Here is a 19,560-nt window from a genome sequence, read left to right as displayed (position 1 = left end):
ATTTAATCATTTGATACCTTAAGCTTTAAGTGTAGATGCTATATCGACATTGTACTTGTCTCTTATTCTTGCTATGTTACACTGTAGATGAAGAGATGGTGGAAGTTTCTCTATATCCCATTTTTCAACTTGTTTGAGGTATTATATGATAATTTGGTTGAACGACAGTCAGTCCGTTATAAAATTAAATTTTGGCCGTTTTCTCGTATAAGTCATCTTTTGTAATGATGACATACACAGTAACAAGCTGTTGCATGTTGTTTCTCGTCGTGCTGCAGCATGATACTGGTTATAATAAGTTTAGTTCTGTGCAGCTTCGATTTTAATGCAGGGATATTTTTCATGCTCTACCAAGTGACTTGAGTCACATAAGTGTAGTCCTTCATATGTTGTTTCTGGTAAAGTAGTTAGTAATTCTCTGATTTTTGTTCATCTGTTTTTTTTTTTTTTTGTTTTGTTTGTTGGCTTTGCTGTAACGCTTACTGCTCCTCAAACTAAATTAGTTTGCAACTTCTTTATACTATTCTGTGAATGCAGAATCTTGTCTCCGTGGTTATTGTTTCCATGTTTAGAATTTTTTGGCATAATATCAACGGACCCACTTAAATGGAGATTGATTATGATCTGATTTCCCGTGATGCTTAATACTAATGTTGTTAAATAGTATATGCGATCATTTATGACTTATACAATTACTTTTATCTATAAAATAAAATAAAATGGGCCACACTTGTGCTTACACTCGTCAAACAAATATCGATTTATTAATATTTTATTTTCAACAACTATATATTTTATGTATCGTTTATATGAGAACGTGCATCAGCTTATCTAAGCACAGACTTTCTTTGTTGTATTAGAATAAACTAATTTTTTGTATTTTTAAAAACCAATTCCTGGAGTAAATTGTCCACACTCAAAAAATAAAATAAAATAAGAATAATGCTTTGGCCTCAAGATTGGATCTCACATCGCACACCCTGACGTACGTGTGTAAGTGTATGAGAACCATAGATGCTTTCCTCGAGATATCCAATCCATTTTCACATCGAGATTTCCAGCACGACTCATAAAATACAAGGAAAGGTGGAAAATTATCCAAGTGTCAATCAATGACTTTGACTTTCGATGCTGCCCCAAATAGTGGTGGTCGTCGAATGTCTCGTGTACGGTAATGTTGTATGTAATAAATTGTCAAACTGCGTACATCTGACGCTGTACCAATCAGATGATATAAGCCCCGAAAATGGTGAGCCACATCTTTTTCACTGTAGGACCCATCTCACTCAGATTCAATACCAGACTGCAAAGTGCAAGGAGAGACAATACAACACAAAACTTTTAGTTGTCCCTGAAATATCAGGGTTTTTTTTGTTTATATCAAGTCAACGGTCAACCCCCCTCTCTTCATCTCTCTTTTCCTTCCCCTTTTAAACAAGTACCAATTATCTCTCATCACCCAAGCAACCTTTCCTTCACCACCATCATCATCGAATTTGATTCTAAAACAGATCCAACGATGCAGCATCACCTTCACCTGTATATCTTCATGATCCTCTGTGGTCTTGCGCACCTTAGTCACTCCAACAACAATTCTTCCTACTACTACAACCAGTGTTCACCATCCACGTGTGGTAACCACCTCCTACAATTCCCCTTTGGTCGCAATTCGCTATGTCGTAGCGCGTACATAACGACGCTATGTGAGAACGGAACAGTCTTTATCACCGATGACGAGAACCCTTACATCAAATACAAGCTCCTACAAAACCTTACCAATCAAGTCTACTCCAAGAAACTAATCAAAATCGTCGATACCTCACTCTTTGGTTGTGGATCCATCCCTCCCTTCACTGGTAAATCTCCCAACGCCGGATACGAATCACAGAAGTGGGTCATGTTAGGGACCTTCCACTACACGTCCGATTATCGGACGGGTACATTCTTCAATTGTACCGACCAACCTGATAGCGACACGTTGCAAAAGCTGATCAAGGCTCCTTGTTTGGAGTGTGGGGAGAGTAATAACTTGTGTTATTTCTATGGTGGATATATGGATCACATACCCAATTGTAGACCCTTTAGAGCTGCAATTCCTGTTAAGGTGGTTAGCAACTTTAGTGGAGTTGGGAACTTGAGAAAGGTTCTTGAAGATGGTTTTGAGATTGAGTGGGATGGGATATGTAATCCGTGTATGGAGATGGAGAGAGGGAGATGTGGATATCTTAATGAAGAGAGGAAGAGTGGTGATGAGGTTTGTTTCTGTGATGATGGGGTTCATAAACACAACTGCTCTGATGGTAAGTTAGTTAAGATCATCATATCCATCTTGTTCAGCTTATTTTTACATGATTGGTTCCCATATATATATATATATATATATATATATATATATATATATATATATACTCAACCTTACTCTCTAATTTTGTTGTTTTGAAGGGATCATCATTCAACTTGATGTCGCGTCCAAGGAGGCCACTGGATCAACATCATCACATACAAGGATAGTTGTGATGATTGTAGGTAAGAAATTAGAATATGTGATTACTTATGATATTCTTTGATCGGATTCACCGAAAAAGGGGTCTTTTGACCTATTATTTCTCAAATAATCTGTTGATTATTTTCAAAAAATCAGTCGATTATTTTCAAAAAATCATTCTGGAACAGGCAACCTGAAATATCTACCTATTTTTCTTTTACGGTGTAGTGTGGTAAGTGCTGAAGGTGCTCATCGATTTTTTGAATATTTTTCGGATCTAAGCATGTCTAGTTTTATTTTTGAAAATTTCCCAAATTTATCTGAATTAACCAAACTGGCCGCTGCCAAATATCCGAATTGGGTTACAAGACTAGCAACGAAATTTCAAATGTCGCCCTATTAATTCAAGAGGCACCCCCACCTTTACTTGATCCACACAATACGCCTTTGTCGACCTACATATTAAAAAGTCAACCAGGTTGGTGGTGTGGTTTTGGGGCCGTTGGATTTGAGCATTTTTCAACATTGGCTTTATGAACATATCTTTGGGTGGGTCCAAGCCAATGGGGAGAAAATGACTAATTCAAACTAACTCTAAACAGCAAGAAATCACTAATTAGGCTGGTTTTTGGTATGTTGGACACCAATAAATGGGCAAACATTCATGGGTCAATGTTTCTAATGAGCATCATATTTTCCCTTAAACAGACCATTATTACTATTTTTATCTAGCATTGATCTGGACCATTGAATAAATGAGCTGGTTACAAAGACCAAGTGCTTTTGTATGATTAACATTTGCCATTGTTTGGTTACAAAGGAATTTTGGTGGGAGCAGCTCTGTTCCTGTGTGTGTGCTACATTTATTACAAGCGAAGGCAGCATAACATGAAACAAAGTAAGTTTCAAGGCGAAGAAGAGAAAGTACTAAGGCGCTACCTTGAAGGGGACTACACTACACCAGCTTCCATAGAGAATTTCTTGCAGAATTACACCTTAGGAAGGCCAACCAGATTCTCCTACAAGCAACTCAAGAAGTACACTGACAATTTCACCCAAAAACTAGGCCAAGGTGGCTTTGGTTCTGTTTTCAAAGGCCAACTTCCCAATGGATTCACCCTCGCTGTTAAAATGCTTGATGAGAGTGATCAAAGCGAGACCCAATTCCTCAACGAAGTCCTAACCATCGGCCAAATCCACCACAACAATTTAGTCAGGCTTCTTGGCTTCTGTTTCGAACAATCGAAAAGAGCTCTTATTTACGAATTCATGGTGAATGGGTCACTTGAGAAATACATTCACCAAGAGAAGCTAGAATTGAAGGAAGCATTGACTTGGAGTCAACTTTACGACATTGCTATTGGAACGGCGAAGGGGATTGCTTATCTTCACGAGGAATGTCAAAGTCGAATACTTCATTGTGATATAAAGCCTCATAATATACTTTTAGACGATAAATTCAAGCCCAAGGTATCGGACTTTGGATTGGCATTAGCCTTGAATAGGGATCGTAGTCATGCCTCACACACACATGGGATGGGTACACCGGGCTATGCTCCACCCGAAATGTGGTGGATGAATTGCGGTCCATTGACGGAGAAGGCCGATGTCTATAGTTTTGGAATGGTGGTGTTGGAAATGGCAGGAAATAGAAGGAATTACAAGATTGATGTTAGCAAATCGAGCGAGATGTACTTCCCTGAGTGGGTTTACTCGCACCATGTGATAAAAGTGGGTGGTGGTGGTTCGAAATGGCACACTTGCAATGGGGAAGAGGAAGAAGAGATGGCAAGGATGATGGAGTTGGTGGGACTTTGGTGTATTCAGTTTGATCCTCCTAAGCGACCTTCAATGAGAAAAGTGGTGGATATGTTAGAGGGGAATGTGAGTGTTGAGAATCCTCCTACACCATTTGATAGGAATATCTCAGCTTACGGATGGAGGAGTAATGACCCAAATGTGCCACAAACTGGGAGTCTGACTTTCAATGGAACATTAGAAAATACGAGGAGTTCTTCGAGTTGAGTCTCAAGAATTTTGTTACGTGGCGTGAGGGGTGCCAATTTGTACCATTTAGCAATGTATCTCAGTAATTTAGATTCAAATTGTGTAATTTGAGTAGAGGGGGAAATATGCTTTAAGATGGACATTTGTTGTATAATTCAATACCTGAATAAAGAAATGGATTACACTTAATCCTGAATAACTTTATCGTTGTAGAGTTATGTTGCAGCCAAACAAGGATGAATGTGTTCTTATGTGAGTAGGAACTTGGCATGAGAACAGAGCATGTATCCTACATACCTTCTCCGTCTCTGTTTGCTATCTCATATTAAAATTATATAATGTTTTCTTTTAGTACTTAAAATTGACAATATGTTGAAAATATTGATTTAGTTTTTATTTAAATAAATTGTGCCTTGAAAAAAAAAACAGAACAAGTGACTACCACCACCAATTCACCATTGTTGCTTCTTTATCAATTTCATAACCTCTAACCAACTAAAATGCAAAACTTATCAATACTAGTACCCTTATTAGTCATGTGTTCTTAATAATTAAAATAATTAATATATTTCTTATAATTAATTTCTCAAACTTGAAAATGTTTCTTTTGTATTATATGGGATAAACAACATTTTATTTTCTTTCAGTATTAAACCATTGTTACCTCTTAATTGCAATTATTATCATCCGAACCATTATTTATGAGGCTCATGGAGAATGATCGACTCCCTAAGCGTTTGAGAATGGAAGTGGCACTCCTATTCCTACTAGAAGGATCTGAGAAGGTGGGTTTTGACAGATCTTGTTGTTGGAGGCTCAACATCAATTTACTTTATTTATGGGTGGGGGAGGCCTACCATTATAGATGTATCTTGTGGTAGTTGAAGGCCCATCAAATCATCAATCGTAATAAATTATCGTTATCAGGGTTGTTAACGGATCAAGATGGGCCCTTTTTTATTGGGCCTTGAGTAGGTTTAAAAAATAAATTCCAAGCTTGGCCCATTCATCACTTGGGCCGTTATGGGTCTACAGAAATATTCCATGCTCAGGCGTATTCTTACTATATTCAAGCTTAGTTGCGGGCTAGGACTAGGACATGGTCAGCTTGTATTTGTTTTAGAATCGTGATAATCTGACTACCCCATGGGGCAAACTCAATCGGCTATCCTGACGTGACAAGTTTGGGACTGTAGATCTATGTTCCTCGGGATACATGGCTTCACATCCCCACAAAAAAGTGCATCTCAAGAGAACCGTGTATCCCGAGAAGCGCAAATCTAAGATTCTGGAACTTATTACGTGTAGTAGTTGATTGAGTATGCCATGTGGGTTAGTCAGATTTTATATATATATATATATATATATATATATATATATATATATATAGGGTCCCGTTCGGCACCCTAAGTTTTACCACACACTTTAACAAACGTGTTTTGTCTTACATGGGTTAGAAGTTTTGGAATGGGCTGATTTTTTGTGAGGATGATCTCTATGGTGAGGAGATCATCCTCACCAAAAATCAGCTCATTCCAAAACTTCTAACCCCATCAAAAATGATTTACAAAAAATGGACGGTCCACGATTTTTCAACGTGTAAACATGGGGCTAAACATTTCGGAATGGGCTGATTTTTGGGGAGGATGATCTTCTAATCATAGAGATCATCCTCACAAAAATCAGCCCATTCCAAAACTTATAACCCATGTAGGACAAAAAACGTTTGTTAAAGTGTGTGGTAAAACTTAGGGTGCTGAACATTTCCCATATATATATATATATATATATATATATATATTATATATATATATATATATATTATATATATATATATATATATATAGAGGGTCCCGTTCAGCACCCTAAGTTTTACCACACACTTTAACAAACGCGTTTTGTCCTACATGGGTTAGAAGTTTTGGAATGGGCTGATTTTTGGTGAGGATGATCTCTATGGTGAGGAGATCATCCTCACCAAAAATCAGCTCATTCCAAAACTTCTAACCCCATCAAAAATGGTTACAAAAAATGGATGGTCCACGATTTTTCAACGTGTAAACGTGGGGCTAAACATTTTGGAATGGGCTGATTTTTGGGGAGGATGATCTTCTAATCATAGAAATCATCCTCACCAAAAATCAGCCCATTCCAAAACTTCTAACCCATGTAGGACAAAAAACGTTTGTTAAAGTGTGTGGTAAAACTTAGGGTGCTGAACATTTCCCATATATATATAACTTCTAACCCATGTAGGACAAAAAACGTTTGTTAAAGTGTGTGGTAAAACTTAGGGTGCTGAACATTTCCCATATATATATATATATGGGAAATGTTCAGCACCCTAAGTTTTACCACACACTTTAACAAACGTTTTTTGTCCTACATGGGTTAGAAGTTTTGGAATGGGCTGATTTTTGGTGAGGATGATTTCTATGATTAGAAGATCATCCTCCCCAAAAATCAGCCCATTCCAAAATGTTTAGCCCCACGTTTACACGTTGAAAAATCGTGGACCATCCATTTTTTGTAAACCATTTTTGATGGGGTTAGAAGTTTTGGAATGAGCTGATTTTTGGTGAGGATGATCTCCTCACCATAGAGATCATCCTCACCAAAAATCAGCTCATTCCGAAACTTCTAACCCATGTAAGACAAAACGCGTTTGTTAAAGTGTGTGGTAAAACTAAGGGTGGCGAACGGGACCCTATATATATATATGTGGGAAATGTTTAACACCCTACACTTTACCCTACGTTTTACCAAACGTGTTTTGTCCTACATGGGTTAGAAGTTTTGGAATGGGCTGATTTTTGGTGAGGATGATCTCTACAATTAGAAGATCATTCTCACCAAAAATCAGTCCATTCTGAAATTTCTAGCCCCATGTTTACAAGTTGAAAAATCATGGACCATTCATTTTTTGTAAACCATTTTTTATGGGGTTAGAAGTTTTGGAATGGGCTGATTTTTGGTGAGGATGATCTCCTCACCATAGGGATTATCCTCACCAAAAATCAGCCTATTCCAAAACGTTTAACCCATGTAGGACAAAATACATTTGGTAAAGTGTAGGATGGCGAACGGGACCCATATATATATATATATATGAAAAGAGAGAGAGAGAGAGAGAGAGAGACTATACCATAGTGGTTGAAGAGCTTAAAGATTGATTTTAAGAGGAAAACAAAAACAGGATTTTTCTGATAAAGGTTGAAGACAAGGGCATTTAGGCCTTTTTCCATTAACTTGCATGAGGGGAATGTCTAAATCACCCATATCATTATATATTATTAATACCAGGCATTAGGTATATATATTATCAACAAGAACCTTAGCTAGCATGATTTATAGAGAATAAGAGAAGAAATCACAATTGAAGATAATATAATTTTAATCCCAATGTTTATTATATGGATTAGTTATCAATACTCTATTACTTGCAAGTTTTCAACCATTTGGGAAATGTGTACTATCTATGGTTGGGAAGTTGAACTCTAATTTTCCATCCCAATTTCTCATATTAACTACAAAACAAAGTAACCCACTAAAAATGCTTTCAAGGTTGACCTAGCAAGAAATTTTAACTAATTGTTAACTTCCAACACTTGCATTAGACATTATTTGCATCTCCCATAACAAATTAAGTGCTTTTGTTTTCCTTGACATATTATTTTTTTTATTATTTATTTATTGGTTGTCCTTAAAATATTGTTGCACCCTATATATCATTACCGTCGGATCAGGATCAAATAATGATTAAAACATGTGCAAATTAAATATTAATTATATGTCAAAAAACATGAAAATTAGAACAATGATCCATTGGGTGATAGCTCTTCTCAGATAAAAACTTTAAGGTGGATAAACTGTCATTTTCTTTTGACACTTATTCAATTAAGGCAACTCAGTCCCTTACGATATAATGGAGCTTTGGACAATTTTGTAGCCAAACAATATTAAACAAACCAAGTTCTAAAACAACCCTAAAAGACCAACCAACTGTACTTGACTTCCATTATTGATTATGATATGAAATTTGGAAAAAGAAGAAGAAGCAAGAAACTAAACCTTATGGGTCACTTCACATGACTTTGTGTTGGATCACACGTCATAACGTTCTAAGAGGTATGTTTGTGGAATGGGTCCCTTACGTAAACTCTTAATATTAATGAAACCAGCACTATAAGCAACAAAATTCATTAAATCAGAACAGTTGCAAGTGATAGTTTTGGAAAAATAGGGTTCTATGCGGAGCATAAGATGGGGGACCCATGTGACAAAAATGGGGTTGGATGTTATGTGGGTCAGTGGAAAGGAGGGAGGTTGTTGAGGAGTAGAAATGTGTTACAAATGCACAAAATATATAAAAACAATATATATATATAAAGAGATCCAACATTGTGTCAAACATTTTTGAAAATAGGGGTTAGAAGTTTTAGAATGGGCTGATTTTTTATGAGGATGATCTCAATGGTGAAGAGATCATTCTCATAAAAAATCAGCTCATTCTGAAACTTCTAACCCTAGTTTACAAGTTGAAGAATCATGGACCGTCCGATTTTTATAAACCACTTTTGATGAGGTTAGAAGTTTTGGAATGAGCTGATTTTTGGTGAGGATGATCTCATCATCATAGAGATCATCCTCACAAAAAATCAGTCCATTCTAAAACATCCAACCCCTATTTTCAAAATTGTTTGGCTCTCTTTAGGGCCTCCGAACGCCACCCTATATATATATATAAAATTGGTATGATCACTTCGAGTGGATCGACCTCTATATCTCTAGGAGAAATACAGGATTCTACTTTGGAGTCAAATCAATTCGAATATTTGAATATCAATCTCATTAGTATCTTTTTTTTTTTTTTGCCGAGTTCTTGTCTTCTTGTTTCAAGTAACAAGACCTCTTAACGGATTGCTCTCAAGTATTTCTTCTTCTCACATATAAATCCCTAAACCCTTGTTTATTAAATATTTCCTGCCAAATAGATTGGAAAGTTAAGATATCTTAATCATTTTACATTCTTAATCAAATATCTGAGAATTTAAAAAAAAAAAAATACAATTTCACCAATTAGATAACATATTAATATCAAATTTAATAATTCTTAATATTATTTTAATTAATAAATATGGCTATAGCAAAAAGAAAGGGTTTGATGGGCAAGTTTAATTGGTTTGTTGAAGTTTTCAGTGTTAGTTGAGAGAGAGATTTGGTTTTCGTGTTGGTGTAAGATAAGTTGTAAAAGTGGGGGGATGGAGAGCCTTATGGCGGAGTGAGGTAACTTTTAAATGGTTTTCATGAGAAGAAGACAAAGTGAGAAATGGATGTTTGTTTGTGCAAGTAACTGAAAGGCTTAGCACTTACTGTTTGAAAGCAATTTCAAACCTTTCTCTTTGTGGTATATGTTTATGTTTGAAAATACTTGCTTATTTAGAAAAAAATATTTGTTTGTGTTGGAGAGCGGTGAGAAACCTTTCCGCTGTGGATATCTTTCTAATAACATGCAGCTGTGGAAAGGGGACCATCATATGCCATTTGACTCAAATTTTAGACTTACACCACCTTGAGTGGGGGGTTTCTATTTTCTAAATACAGTCGCGGTCCAAAATGTGTCCCATTCATATGGCAATGTACAGTGTCTATGCATTGTACCTATATTATAGGAATGGGACACCATTTTGGACCTTGATTATTCTAAATAATGGTACTAGAATTCTGAATTTCACTCAAAATTCGAAGGACTTCTCTAGCCTCAATCTGGTTGAAGATCACCATGAAACAAACGGTTAGGATAAGAGGAAAAACACATATTTCCTAGAGATTAATACAATTTATATTCCCTTGAAAATAAATTTTTTTTCATCATCATACGTATCCCAAGTGCCCAACTAAGTCTGACAACTATTTAATAAAAAAATAAAAACACCCCAGACTTTATTTCATTAATTAGTTCAAGTTATTGCACCCCACTTAGACATAATATTCATCATCTCTTTGTTTTTTAAATCTTTTAGCAGTGTCAGTGATTTTCTTACCATTCTAAGATTACTTGAACTAAAAGCAATGCTTAAAAAATAGGTACATTAAAAACATTAACTAAAACAAAGTAACCAGTAATTTTTAATTACTAATAAATTTATATACCTATAGTTGATATTTTATTTTAGAATAATTTAATTATATGTCTGAAATAAGTCACTAATGAAACTTCAAAGGGGTTTGGTGTACAAACTCTAAAATGGTTGATTTAGAAAGTCAGTCTCAAAAACTTGGGGAAGAATTATAGATATGTTGATTGATTTAACACGATGGACATTTGAGTTAAATAAAGTTTTCAACTTTTAAAACATAGGTTTATAAATCAAGATAACTAGAATCTGACTAAGTTTTAACTTATGAGCTGGGATGTGTAAGCAAGAATTTGACTTGCCATCCACATAGATGAAGAGGAAAAGAGAGACATGTTACCCATATGTTTTCTTAATGCCGTACTTACACGCTTTAACCTTAACAAGTTTGTGCTGTGGCATGTCCATTTACATTTAAAAAGAAAATTGCATGTAAAAAAAGGAAAATTAGCTAGGGACTAAGATAATATTTTGAAAAATCACAGTTATATCTCTAGAGATTAGTATCTCCTAATTTGCTCTATTTGATAACCACCATTTAAAATGGACTAGCTAATTGAAACGACCAAGAACTTGTATTATATGCGCTAATTAAAATATGTGTATGAATAATAAACTTAATAATGTGTTATCTAAGAAGATAAAATCAGGTGGAATGTGCATCATGTCTTCTGAGAAGTGAACTTTGCACTGACTAGTTAACTATGCCATTTTATCTTCTTCTTTGCCTATTTTTTATTCAGTAAAGAAAGTCTTCCCCTTGTTGTTAAAAAGACTTAATTATATGGGAGATAGGTTGGATTTTCTATTGTAGTATGTGGCTCATATTGAGTGGAGTATGTATATAGAGAAAGCAAGCAGATGCAGGAGTGAAGTATAGCGTTCCAAGCGGAGCGAGGGACATATAATATATCGAATGGAATGGAGTGAAATGACGGCATTTACCTTTTGAGATGATTTATTGTTTTATTGCCAGGGATGATTAATAGGTTGGGGGTGTGGGGGCAACGCCCTCATGGTACAGTATAAGGATATTATTAAAATTTTCTAATACTTATTGTACGGCTAGGGTTTACTATAAATTCATATGATGTGACCTTAATTTGACATATAGTGAAAATTCAGCTCCTCGCTCTTATGGATGTAGGCACACCGTCGAACCACCTTAAATTGTGTGTTCTTGTTTTTTTCTCTTTTCGTACTATTCATCATAATTGCCGCACATAGCATAACAGTTTCCATGTATTAAAAATTTGTAATGAGTCTTTGCAGCTTCCTCATTCTTTTATTAATATATATAATTAATCTCCTTGGTGGCTTAGCCAAAAAAAATCACTAGGAACTCTATGATTTTAGGATTCGGACCCAATTTACACCACACTCTTATGTGATTTGGCAAGATTGTCTAGGACCATAGGCAATGATGAAATCCTTTCACCAATCCAAGAGAAAAAAAAAACTCGGCTACAATCTCTCAATCTCACGTCGTCCTTTGAGTAAAAAAATGAAAAACCATTCCTAAAATTAGTTTACTATGAATTTAGTCTGTACAAAGACAAAATTGCCCCTAAGAAAAAAGTTAGGGAATAGTGAAAAAAGTCACCCCAAATAAAATATTTCAGGACCTAAGAATTGCTCCTAGTGTTCAGATCATTCTTCCAATATAATACCACCAGAAAAATACAATGCACAAGCATAATAATCCATGTCAAAACACTGCACAAAATAACATTTAAAGACAATGCCAATATCCACTTGCCTCAGGAGACCAATCTTCTTGATTTTCTCTAGAAATTCATCTTGCTTTAGAAAAATTTCTAATAAAGATATGGCTCTATGGATATATTTGAATTGAGGAACATAATTCATTAATTCAAACCTAAATTTTAGATTAGGTTATGATCGTTATAAAATTATACATACAAGCCTAGAACCCATTCTTAATTCAATAAAGAAAATGTGTAATTTTTTTTATTTTTCCCGAAAGGAACATGAATCCTTGAAAATTTTGGGCCAAGGGCTTCACAGTTAGGTCAGAAGGTTGGACAGGAGCAAAAGCTGAACAAGATAGAATTGGAGACATCCAATAGGGATCCTCATGTAACAATAATTAGCACAATTAAGCAAAAAGTTGGGTTATAATCCCATTTTGATTGATTGCAAAGCAATACATTCATTTCTTTTTAGGGGAAAAAAGACTCACGGCCTAACTAATAAAAAGAGAAAGGTACACTTCCATAAGCCGTACAACATATGTTAAGGTTTAATAAGTTTACTAGTTATATTCAGTAGCTTCATTGCAAAATAAGGGTTTGATGACACCAAAATTGTCAACTTTTCTCTTCCATCAATTAATATTTCTATTGTTTTGTTCATCTATTCAGAGGCCTGTCCCAACAACAAAGAGGTAGAAGTAGGAAAGTCTAATAAATTAATGAAAAATAATGAATGCCCACGGTCTTAGTACTCGGTTAGGTACACGGTTGACGTGGTAAGAGCAGCACATCTTTTTCCTATGTATCCCGGTGAAAACAATCTATGATGCTATGTCCTTGCCATGTCAACCGTGTACCAAGCCCTCTTGCATTCATCACAACTCTAAATTAATTCAGTGCAGATTGTAATGGGTAATGGGTATGCTATGTTTTAAAACTCATGAGTCAAGTCAACTCAAAGATTAAATCAACGCTTTCCAAGTTTTCATCAGTGTTACTTTAGCACTAATTATGAAGTTTTTGCCTTGTTGGCATGTTGACACGACACAATACTTGGTATAGCACAGCACTAGATGTATATTTGGTAGACTAATTACTATATTTATTTTAAAAAAAATGAATTAATGATAAGAGTGTGGATCCCTTTTTCTATTTGAGTGCGGGTTGTATGCACTCAGGGTGGAGGATTGAAACCCTCCTCCCACACCCTAATACATGTCACATAAGCCATAATTCAAAGAAATTTTTAAAAAGAGATATTTTAGTGTTAATTCCTTGGGATTATGATTTATGTGGTGTGTATCGAAGGTGTGGGAGGAGGGTTTCAACCTTCCACCCTGGGTGCATACGTTTTGGACTCTTTCTAATAACTTGTGGGCGGGAAAGAGGGGGGGGGGGGAGGGGGGAGGGATGCTACAAATTACTAGATTATCACCTAAAAGATGTGTTGCACCACAAGTTATTATTTGATGACCATACTATCAAATCGAAATTTTTGATGATTATCGTGCCAAACATCTTTGGATGCTTAGATACATAGCACTTATGCCTTGTGTCAAGGTCGCATTGGTGTGTGTATCAGTTCATTTTAAAATTTTATTGAGTTGAGTTGACTTGGTTGAGTTTTGAGTTGATTTCCTGAGTATTAAAAAGCATGAAGAGGGAAGTTAAAAACTGAGTTGTTAATTGCCTAACTGATTTTGATTGATTAAACATAAAACCATTCCTGAAAACGGGGTTTGTGTGCGAAAGAGTGAGTATTATTAGGGAAGTTATAAGAATAGGTGGGATTTGATAGAGAATTTTATGAACCAATTGCAAAACACGAAAGTGCGTATATCATGTAATCCAGGAGTTGCGTAAAGTAACATGACTCCAGCACTCCTTTGCACACCACGTGTCACACTCTTTACTCTCACTGATTCAAAGATGCATAAATGGATCACATTCTGCGGACCTAAACACCAAATATCACCTTGATTGGTGATTTCATACCACTGAATCCAAGAATTTTTAATCATTAGCTTTACAAACAAATTCATGTGTGGGTTACATGCCCATGATGGAAAAATGAAAAAAAAAATCAATGATAAGAAATGACAAATCATACTGATGTAAATGTGCTGTAATAGATCCATGAGAGACACATTCAATATTGGTCAGTGGATCCAAGAAATTTGATCATGTATGTGGGCTTGAAGGAAAATCTGGAGTTGGTTAGCTATTGAACTCCATGAGTACAGGATTAGGATGGTTAGGAAATACATGAATAAATAGGATTAAAGTATCTTGTAAAAACAACAAGAGTGACTTTTCATCCACAACCCTAACCCACTTTTTCATTCATCTTTTTTCTCTTCTCTATTAATATAGTTAGTAGGTTTCCTGTGCTACCTAATCGATGTAAGAGAAATTGAGGTATATCAGAGATGATGGAGGAATATAGAGGCAGTAGTAGTAAAGATTATGATGCCAAGAGTTGCCCAAGAGGACATTGGAGACCTGCTGAAGATGAAAAACTTCTCCAACTTGTCGAACAATTCGGTCCTCAAAATTGGAATTCTATTGCTGAAAAGCTTCAAGGAAGATCAGGTAACTCTCTCTCTCTCTCTATTATTTCTTAAATAGTAAGAAATGGGTTTTTCTAATTATATTCCTCATTCTTTGCAGGGAAGAGTTGTAGACTGAGATGGTTCAACCAGCTAGACCCTAGAATTAACAGAAAACCATTCACTGAAGAAGAAGAAGTAAGGCTGTTAGCAGCTCATCGTGTACACGGAAAAAAGTGGGCTTTGATATCTCGACTCTTCCCCGGTAGAACCGATAATTCCGTTAAGAATCACTGGCATGTACTCATGGCTAGAAAGCACAAAGAACAGTCCAAGCTCTTCTACAACAAGAGAAGCTGCCATGATTTTCTTCATAGTAACTCCATAACTACCACCACCCCCTCTAATAGTTTTCTTGATCAAAGCTGTTCAAGATCTTATGGAGAGTATTACATGAAAGAATTCGGATATGATTCTAGTAAAATATTTGAATTTCAAAACTATTCCAAAGATAAGATCTCCGTGGTATCTCCTTCGAATTCATCTCATTCTTCAGCTTTTCCTGGATCAGCAACTACAACCAACTCACAACCATTGAATCATTTTAGTTTTGGAAGAAGAGATTTATTAAGTTCCAGTTCTAATGATTGCAACATGGAGAGATCACATAGTTTAGACCAATCGCTCCACAACAATTACTACTACAATTCTTCAATCTATGGTGGATATGGAAATTTCTTTGCATCTGGAATCCCCAACAAGAAGAATTTTGTTCATCATCCTTTTGGATATTCTAATCTTGTTAATGGTTATCGAAGTGATCTAACGATCAAGAACGAGTTAGTTCAATTTGGAGATAACTCGATTACCGTACTCCCGAGGTTGAGGATGACTACCCAACAAGAAGAAGAAGATGATCAGTCCATCAAACACGAGGATGTGCCTTTCATAGACTTTCTTGGTGTTGGCATCTCCTCTTGATTTCCTAATTTCATTTTTTTTTTCCTTTCCTATATCTCTCTGTGTTTGGATACAAATATCAAAATCAACTAGTGATTCAGCTATCATTAGCAAGAGGTCAATATTATTATTCTTTTTGGGGTGATTATATATAAACTACAATGATCACACTCTACGCAACTAAATATATCATGGAACTGCATTTGATGCTTGTTTACTGTTCATGCATGCGATCTTTTAATTTGTATTCTGGCTTCATGATCTGTAACTTCCTTTTTGAAATATAATTGAGTGATATATGCACCACAATTAGTTATCAAAGATTGAAGTTTTGTTCTATAAGTTAAATCAAATTTTGGATTTCTCCCAAATTTGCAAGCATGTTCATGGTCTCATTTCTTTCTTGGAATATATGCTTACTCTTTAGCATTGAATCCAAGACCAAAAATAGTGTCAGCCGTTTTCTATTTAAAAGCCTTGATTTTGAGAATAAGAGAGGTTCACTTGTGGGAAGGCTTACTCAAGCATCATCGGTATATATTGTGGAGCCTGATGGTTCTGATCTAGCTATAGAGATGTACTGTTTGTCAATCCATGACATCCATAGGTCAAGCTAAACCTAATTCATTAGGGATGTTACAGTAGTTTTTTATCGGAGAGCGCTTTTAATTCTTTATTGGCCTTCGGGCATTGTGAAAACTGTGTGGCTTCGTGTTTTTTCCCTGATTTATGGTTTTCCATGTAAATCCGTGTGTCCCTTGATAAGTTTGGGGGTCCAACTCGAAACCAATTGGCAATGAGTGGAGAGCCCCCGGAGCTTATATGGAGAGAGACAAAGTAATGAGTGTTGGGACTAAACTCAACACATCCCTGCACGTGTGGGCCGGACTGAGCCAAAGCACAAGAAGATATGCACTGAGTGACGTGGAGGAGAAAAGGGCATGCTCTGATACCATGATAAGTTTGAGGCTCCAACTCAAAACCAATGGCTATGAGCACTCAAGAGCTTATTAGGAGAGAGACAAGGCAATGAGTGTCTAATGTGGGACTAAACTAAACATCCCTGTTTTGTAGTTGATTTCTTTATCTTGCTTATTTTATTCAATTAATTTCATATCCCAGGATTGTAGGTTGTAAATTTTCCAGCAATGGGGTTGATTAAGTGAGTATTGTATGGGCATCAACATAAGAAAAATTTAAGTCTGCGAGAAACCTAGTAAAGATAAGTTAACATGATCAAGTGCGTGACTTAAGCAACGTAGTCAGAGGTTACAACGCACAAGGTGTGACTTATCAAAGGAAGGTAGAGGGCATTGGTCCCTAAGGATCGACACAGCAAGGCCTATGATAAAAGATAGTGACGGCTATTCTTTGGAGTTGATGAGGTACTCCCATTGAGTTTTTATGGGGTCAATCAATTGGACTAATTATCGATCCTTTATGCCTTGATGAATTGCATTCTAATCTTCTAGATGTCAAATACATCGAATGTGGAAAGAAAAAAGAAAGAGACATTCATCGAATCTGAAACATTCAATTGGTCGGTCGGCCATCTCTTGGATAATTATTCGATCATAATCTAGACCAACATGAGGCATGAAACTGCGCCTAATGCTGTAAAAATTTCCTTGCTTTCGACTTCTAGTTTGTTTATTAGTCCAAGTTTTATTCTAATGTATAATTATCAGTTTGTCAAGTGTAGTTTTGTGTCGGCATTATTCTGCAAACCATTGATCGAAGAATTATCCTTTAAAGTAAAAAATGTGGTATGTATGGATCATCATCTTTACTGATCATTGAGAGCATCAGATCCTCCCTCTCTAAATAAAATGATTATCAAAGTGAAGGATTAAATGTATAGAAAAGCAGTCTTATAGGAAACAAAAAATACTAGAAGCGTCAAATCCCTTTACTTGCAAGTTTCAACCATAATCTATGTACGATTACTTTTCTTCATGTATTGCCTTGCTCAAGTCCAACGCATGGGTCAAAATATAGACCAAGATTAAATGAGATCCGTCATGCATTGACTTTATCGTAAATTGGTTGGCTGGATTCTTCTAATTTCAAACAATAATATCTAGACAAAGTCTAAATCGATCCAATTTCAATAATTTGGATGAATGTTACTCCATTAAGAGAATCGCTCAAATTTAAATAATACCGTTCACTGCCCACCTACTACAATGATGTCCTCCATTCTACTTAACATACAATGCATCAAACAACACCCGCTGATAAAGAGTCGTTTCTAGGAAGACCGATGTTTGGATACCACAATGAAATCTAGAGACATTATTGGGTACTCGTTACGTTACATGGCTCGTATGGCTGCTACACTTCCTTAGCGAGTGCCTAAACGGTAATTAGGTTGGGGACTATACTCCGAATCTGTCATAAAACACTAAACGTCGTCTAGTTGCCATCTAACTAGTAGGCTGGCAACGAATGTGTATCACAACTATGCACGGAAAATTTCAATGATGCAATTAGAACAACTTCTGGGGGTATTTTCATAATTAAAAATGCATGTTTTTCCTTAGGATGCTATATGTATTCTAAGTTCAAAAACCCTAAAAAGATTATTATATTTTCGCAATTCTCATCAATAAAGAATTCTCATCACCACCCATGGACGTATGCAATTTTGCCAAACCACATAAATCTTTTTTGTTTTCTCTAATTTTAACTTCGTAGTTTATTAATCTTGATCAGTCGAATGGAGCTTTTCCGCAACATTTCTGATTACCCCACGTGGCATACTCAAAATACTCTCCTGATGTGGCATGTGCTAGAGCCAAATATATTTTTCCCTCGGGATACACAAGTGCACATAGTTATGGGGATGTGTATCCCAAGACATAAAATCTATGGTTCTAGCACATGTCACGTGGGGGATTCCGATTATCACGATTCTATATTCATATCAATGCTAGTCCAATGGCATAAATAAAGCTATCTTATTTATGTTTAAAAGTAGTCAATACATCTTAGAGTCGTGATAATTTGACACCCCCACGTGGCATACTCAAAATACTCTCCTAATGTGGCATGTACCAGAACCATAGATTTTATGCCTTGGGATACACATCCCCATAAATATTGCAATTGTGTATCCAGGGAAAAAAATGTATGGTTCTAGCTAGGGGTGCAACTTGGTTTGGTTCAAACCAAGAACCGAACCAAACTAATAGCTTTGGAACAAGTTGCAGTTCGGTTCTGGATTACGAAAATAGAGAATCGATCAATTTGGTTCGATTCTCGGGTCAAGCTTGTATAGAATCGAACCAAATTGAGAACTGAAACCCTATGCAATACATAAATATATATGTATATAATAATTATTATAAATTATTTTAGGAGTTAAGACATAGATTAATGTTTTTTTATGAATAAACTAATGACTATTTATGGATAGATTTGTAATTTGATTGTATAAAATTTTATGTTTGTTTTTTCATTAAAAAATATTACTTCCAATTTATAAAATATTGGCAATTTGTAAATCCGAACCAAACCGACTTTAATTCAGTTTGGGTTGGGTTGGTTCCAATGGAATTTGGTCCAGTTCTAGTTCTTATTTAGTGGAATCGACCTATATTGGTTCGGTTCCAATTTGAACTCAAATCGAACCAAGTGGCATCCCTAGTTCTAGCACATGCCACATCAGGGGAGTGTGTGAGTATGCCACGTGGGAGAGTAAAAAA

General features: G+C 35.8%; 2 protein-coding genes across 2 annotated transcripts; both read left to right on the top strand.

Annotated features, from left to right (window-relative positions):
• The first annotated feature begins 1,339 nt into the window (after positions 1-1,339).
• Positions 1,340-4,787, top strand: LOC147402855 (LEAF RUST 10 DISEASE-RESISTANCE LOCUS RECEPTOR-LIKE PROTEIN KINASE-like 2.1). Its single transcript, XM_086438233.1, has 3 exons — positions 1,340-2,300; positions 2,443-2,526; positions 3,306-4,787. Exons 1-3 carry the CDS (start codon positions 1,520-1,522, stop codon positions 4,508-4,510), a joined length of 2,070 nt encoding a protein of 689 aa, XP_086294359.1. The 5' UTR covers positions 1,340-1,519; the 3' UTR covers positions 4,511-4,787.
• A 9,859-nt stretch (positions 4,788-14,646) lies between these two features.
• On the top strand, positions 14,647-16,147 carry MYB69 (myb domain protein 69). Its single transcript, XM_086437606.1, has 2 exons — positions 14,647-14,936; positions 15,015-16,147. The coding sequence occupies exons 1-2, from the start codon at positions 14,774-14,776 to the stop codon at positions 15,872-15,874; spliced, it is 1,023 nt and encodes a 340-aa protein (XP_086293732.1). The 5' UTR covers positions 14,647-14,773; the 3' UTR covers positions 15,875-16,147.
• Positions 16,148-19,560: the final 3,413 nt, after the last annotated feature.

This window comes from Akebia trifoliata, chromosome 4 (assembly GCF_017979445.1).
Source record: "Akebia trifoliata isolate Shusen 1 chromosome 4, ASM1797944v1, whole genome shotgun sequence".
Lineage (NCBI taxonomy): Eukaryota > Viridiplantae > Streptophyta > Magnoliopsida > Ranunculales > Lardizabalaceae > Akebia > Akebia trifoliata.
The sequence above is the reverse complement of the archived record's forward strand: the minus strand, read 5'-3'. Positions and strand labels throughout refer to the sequence as shown.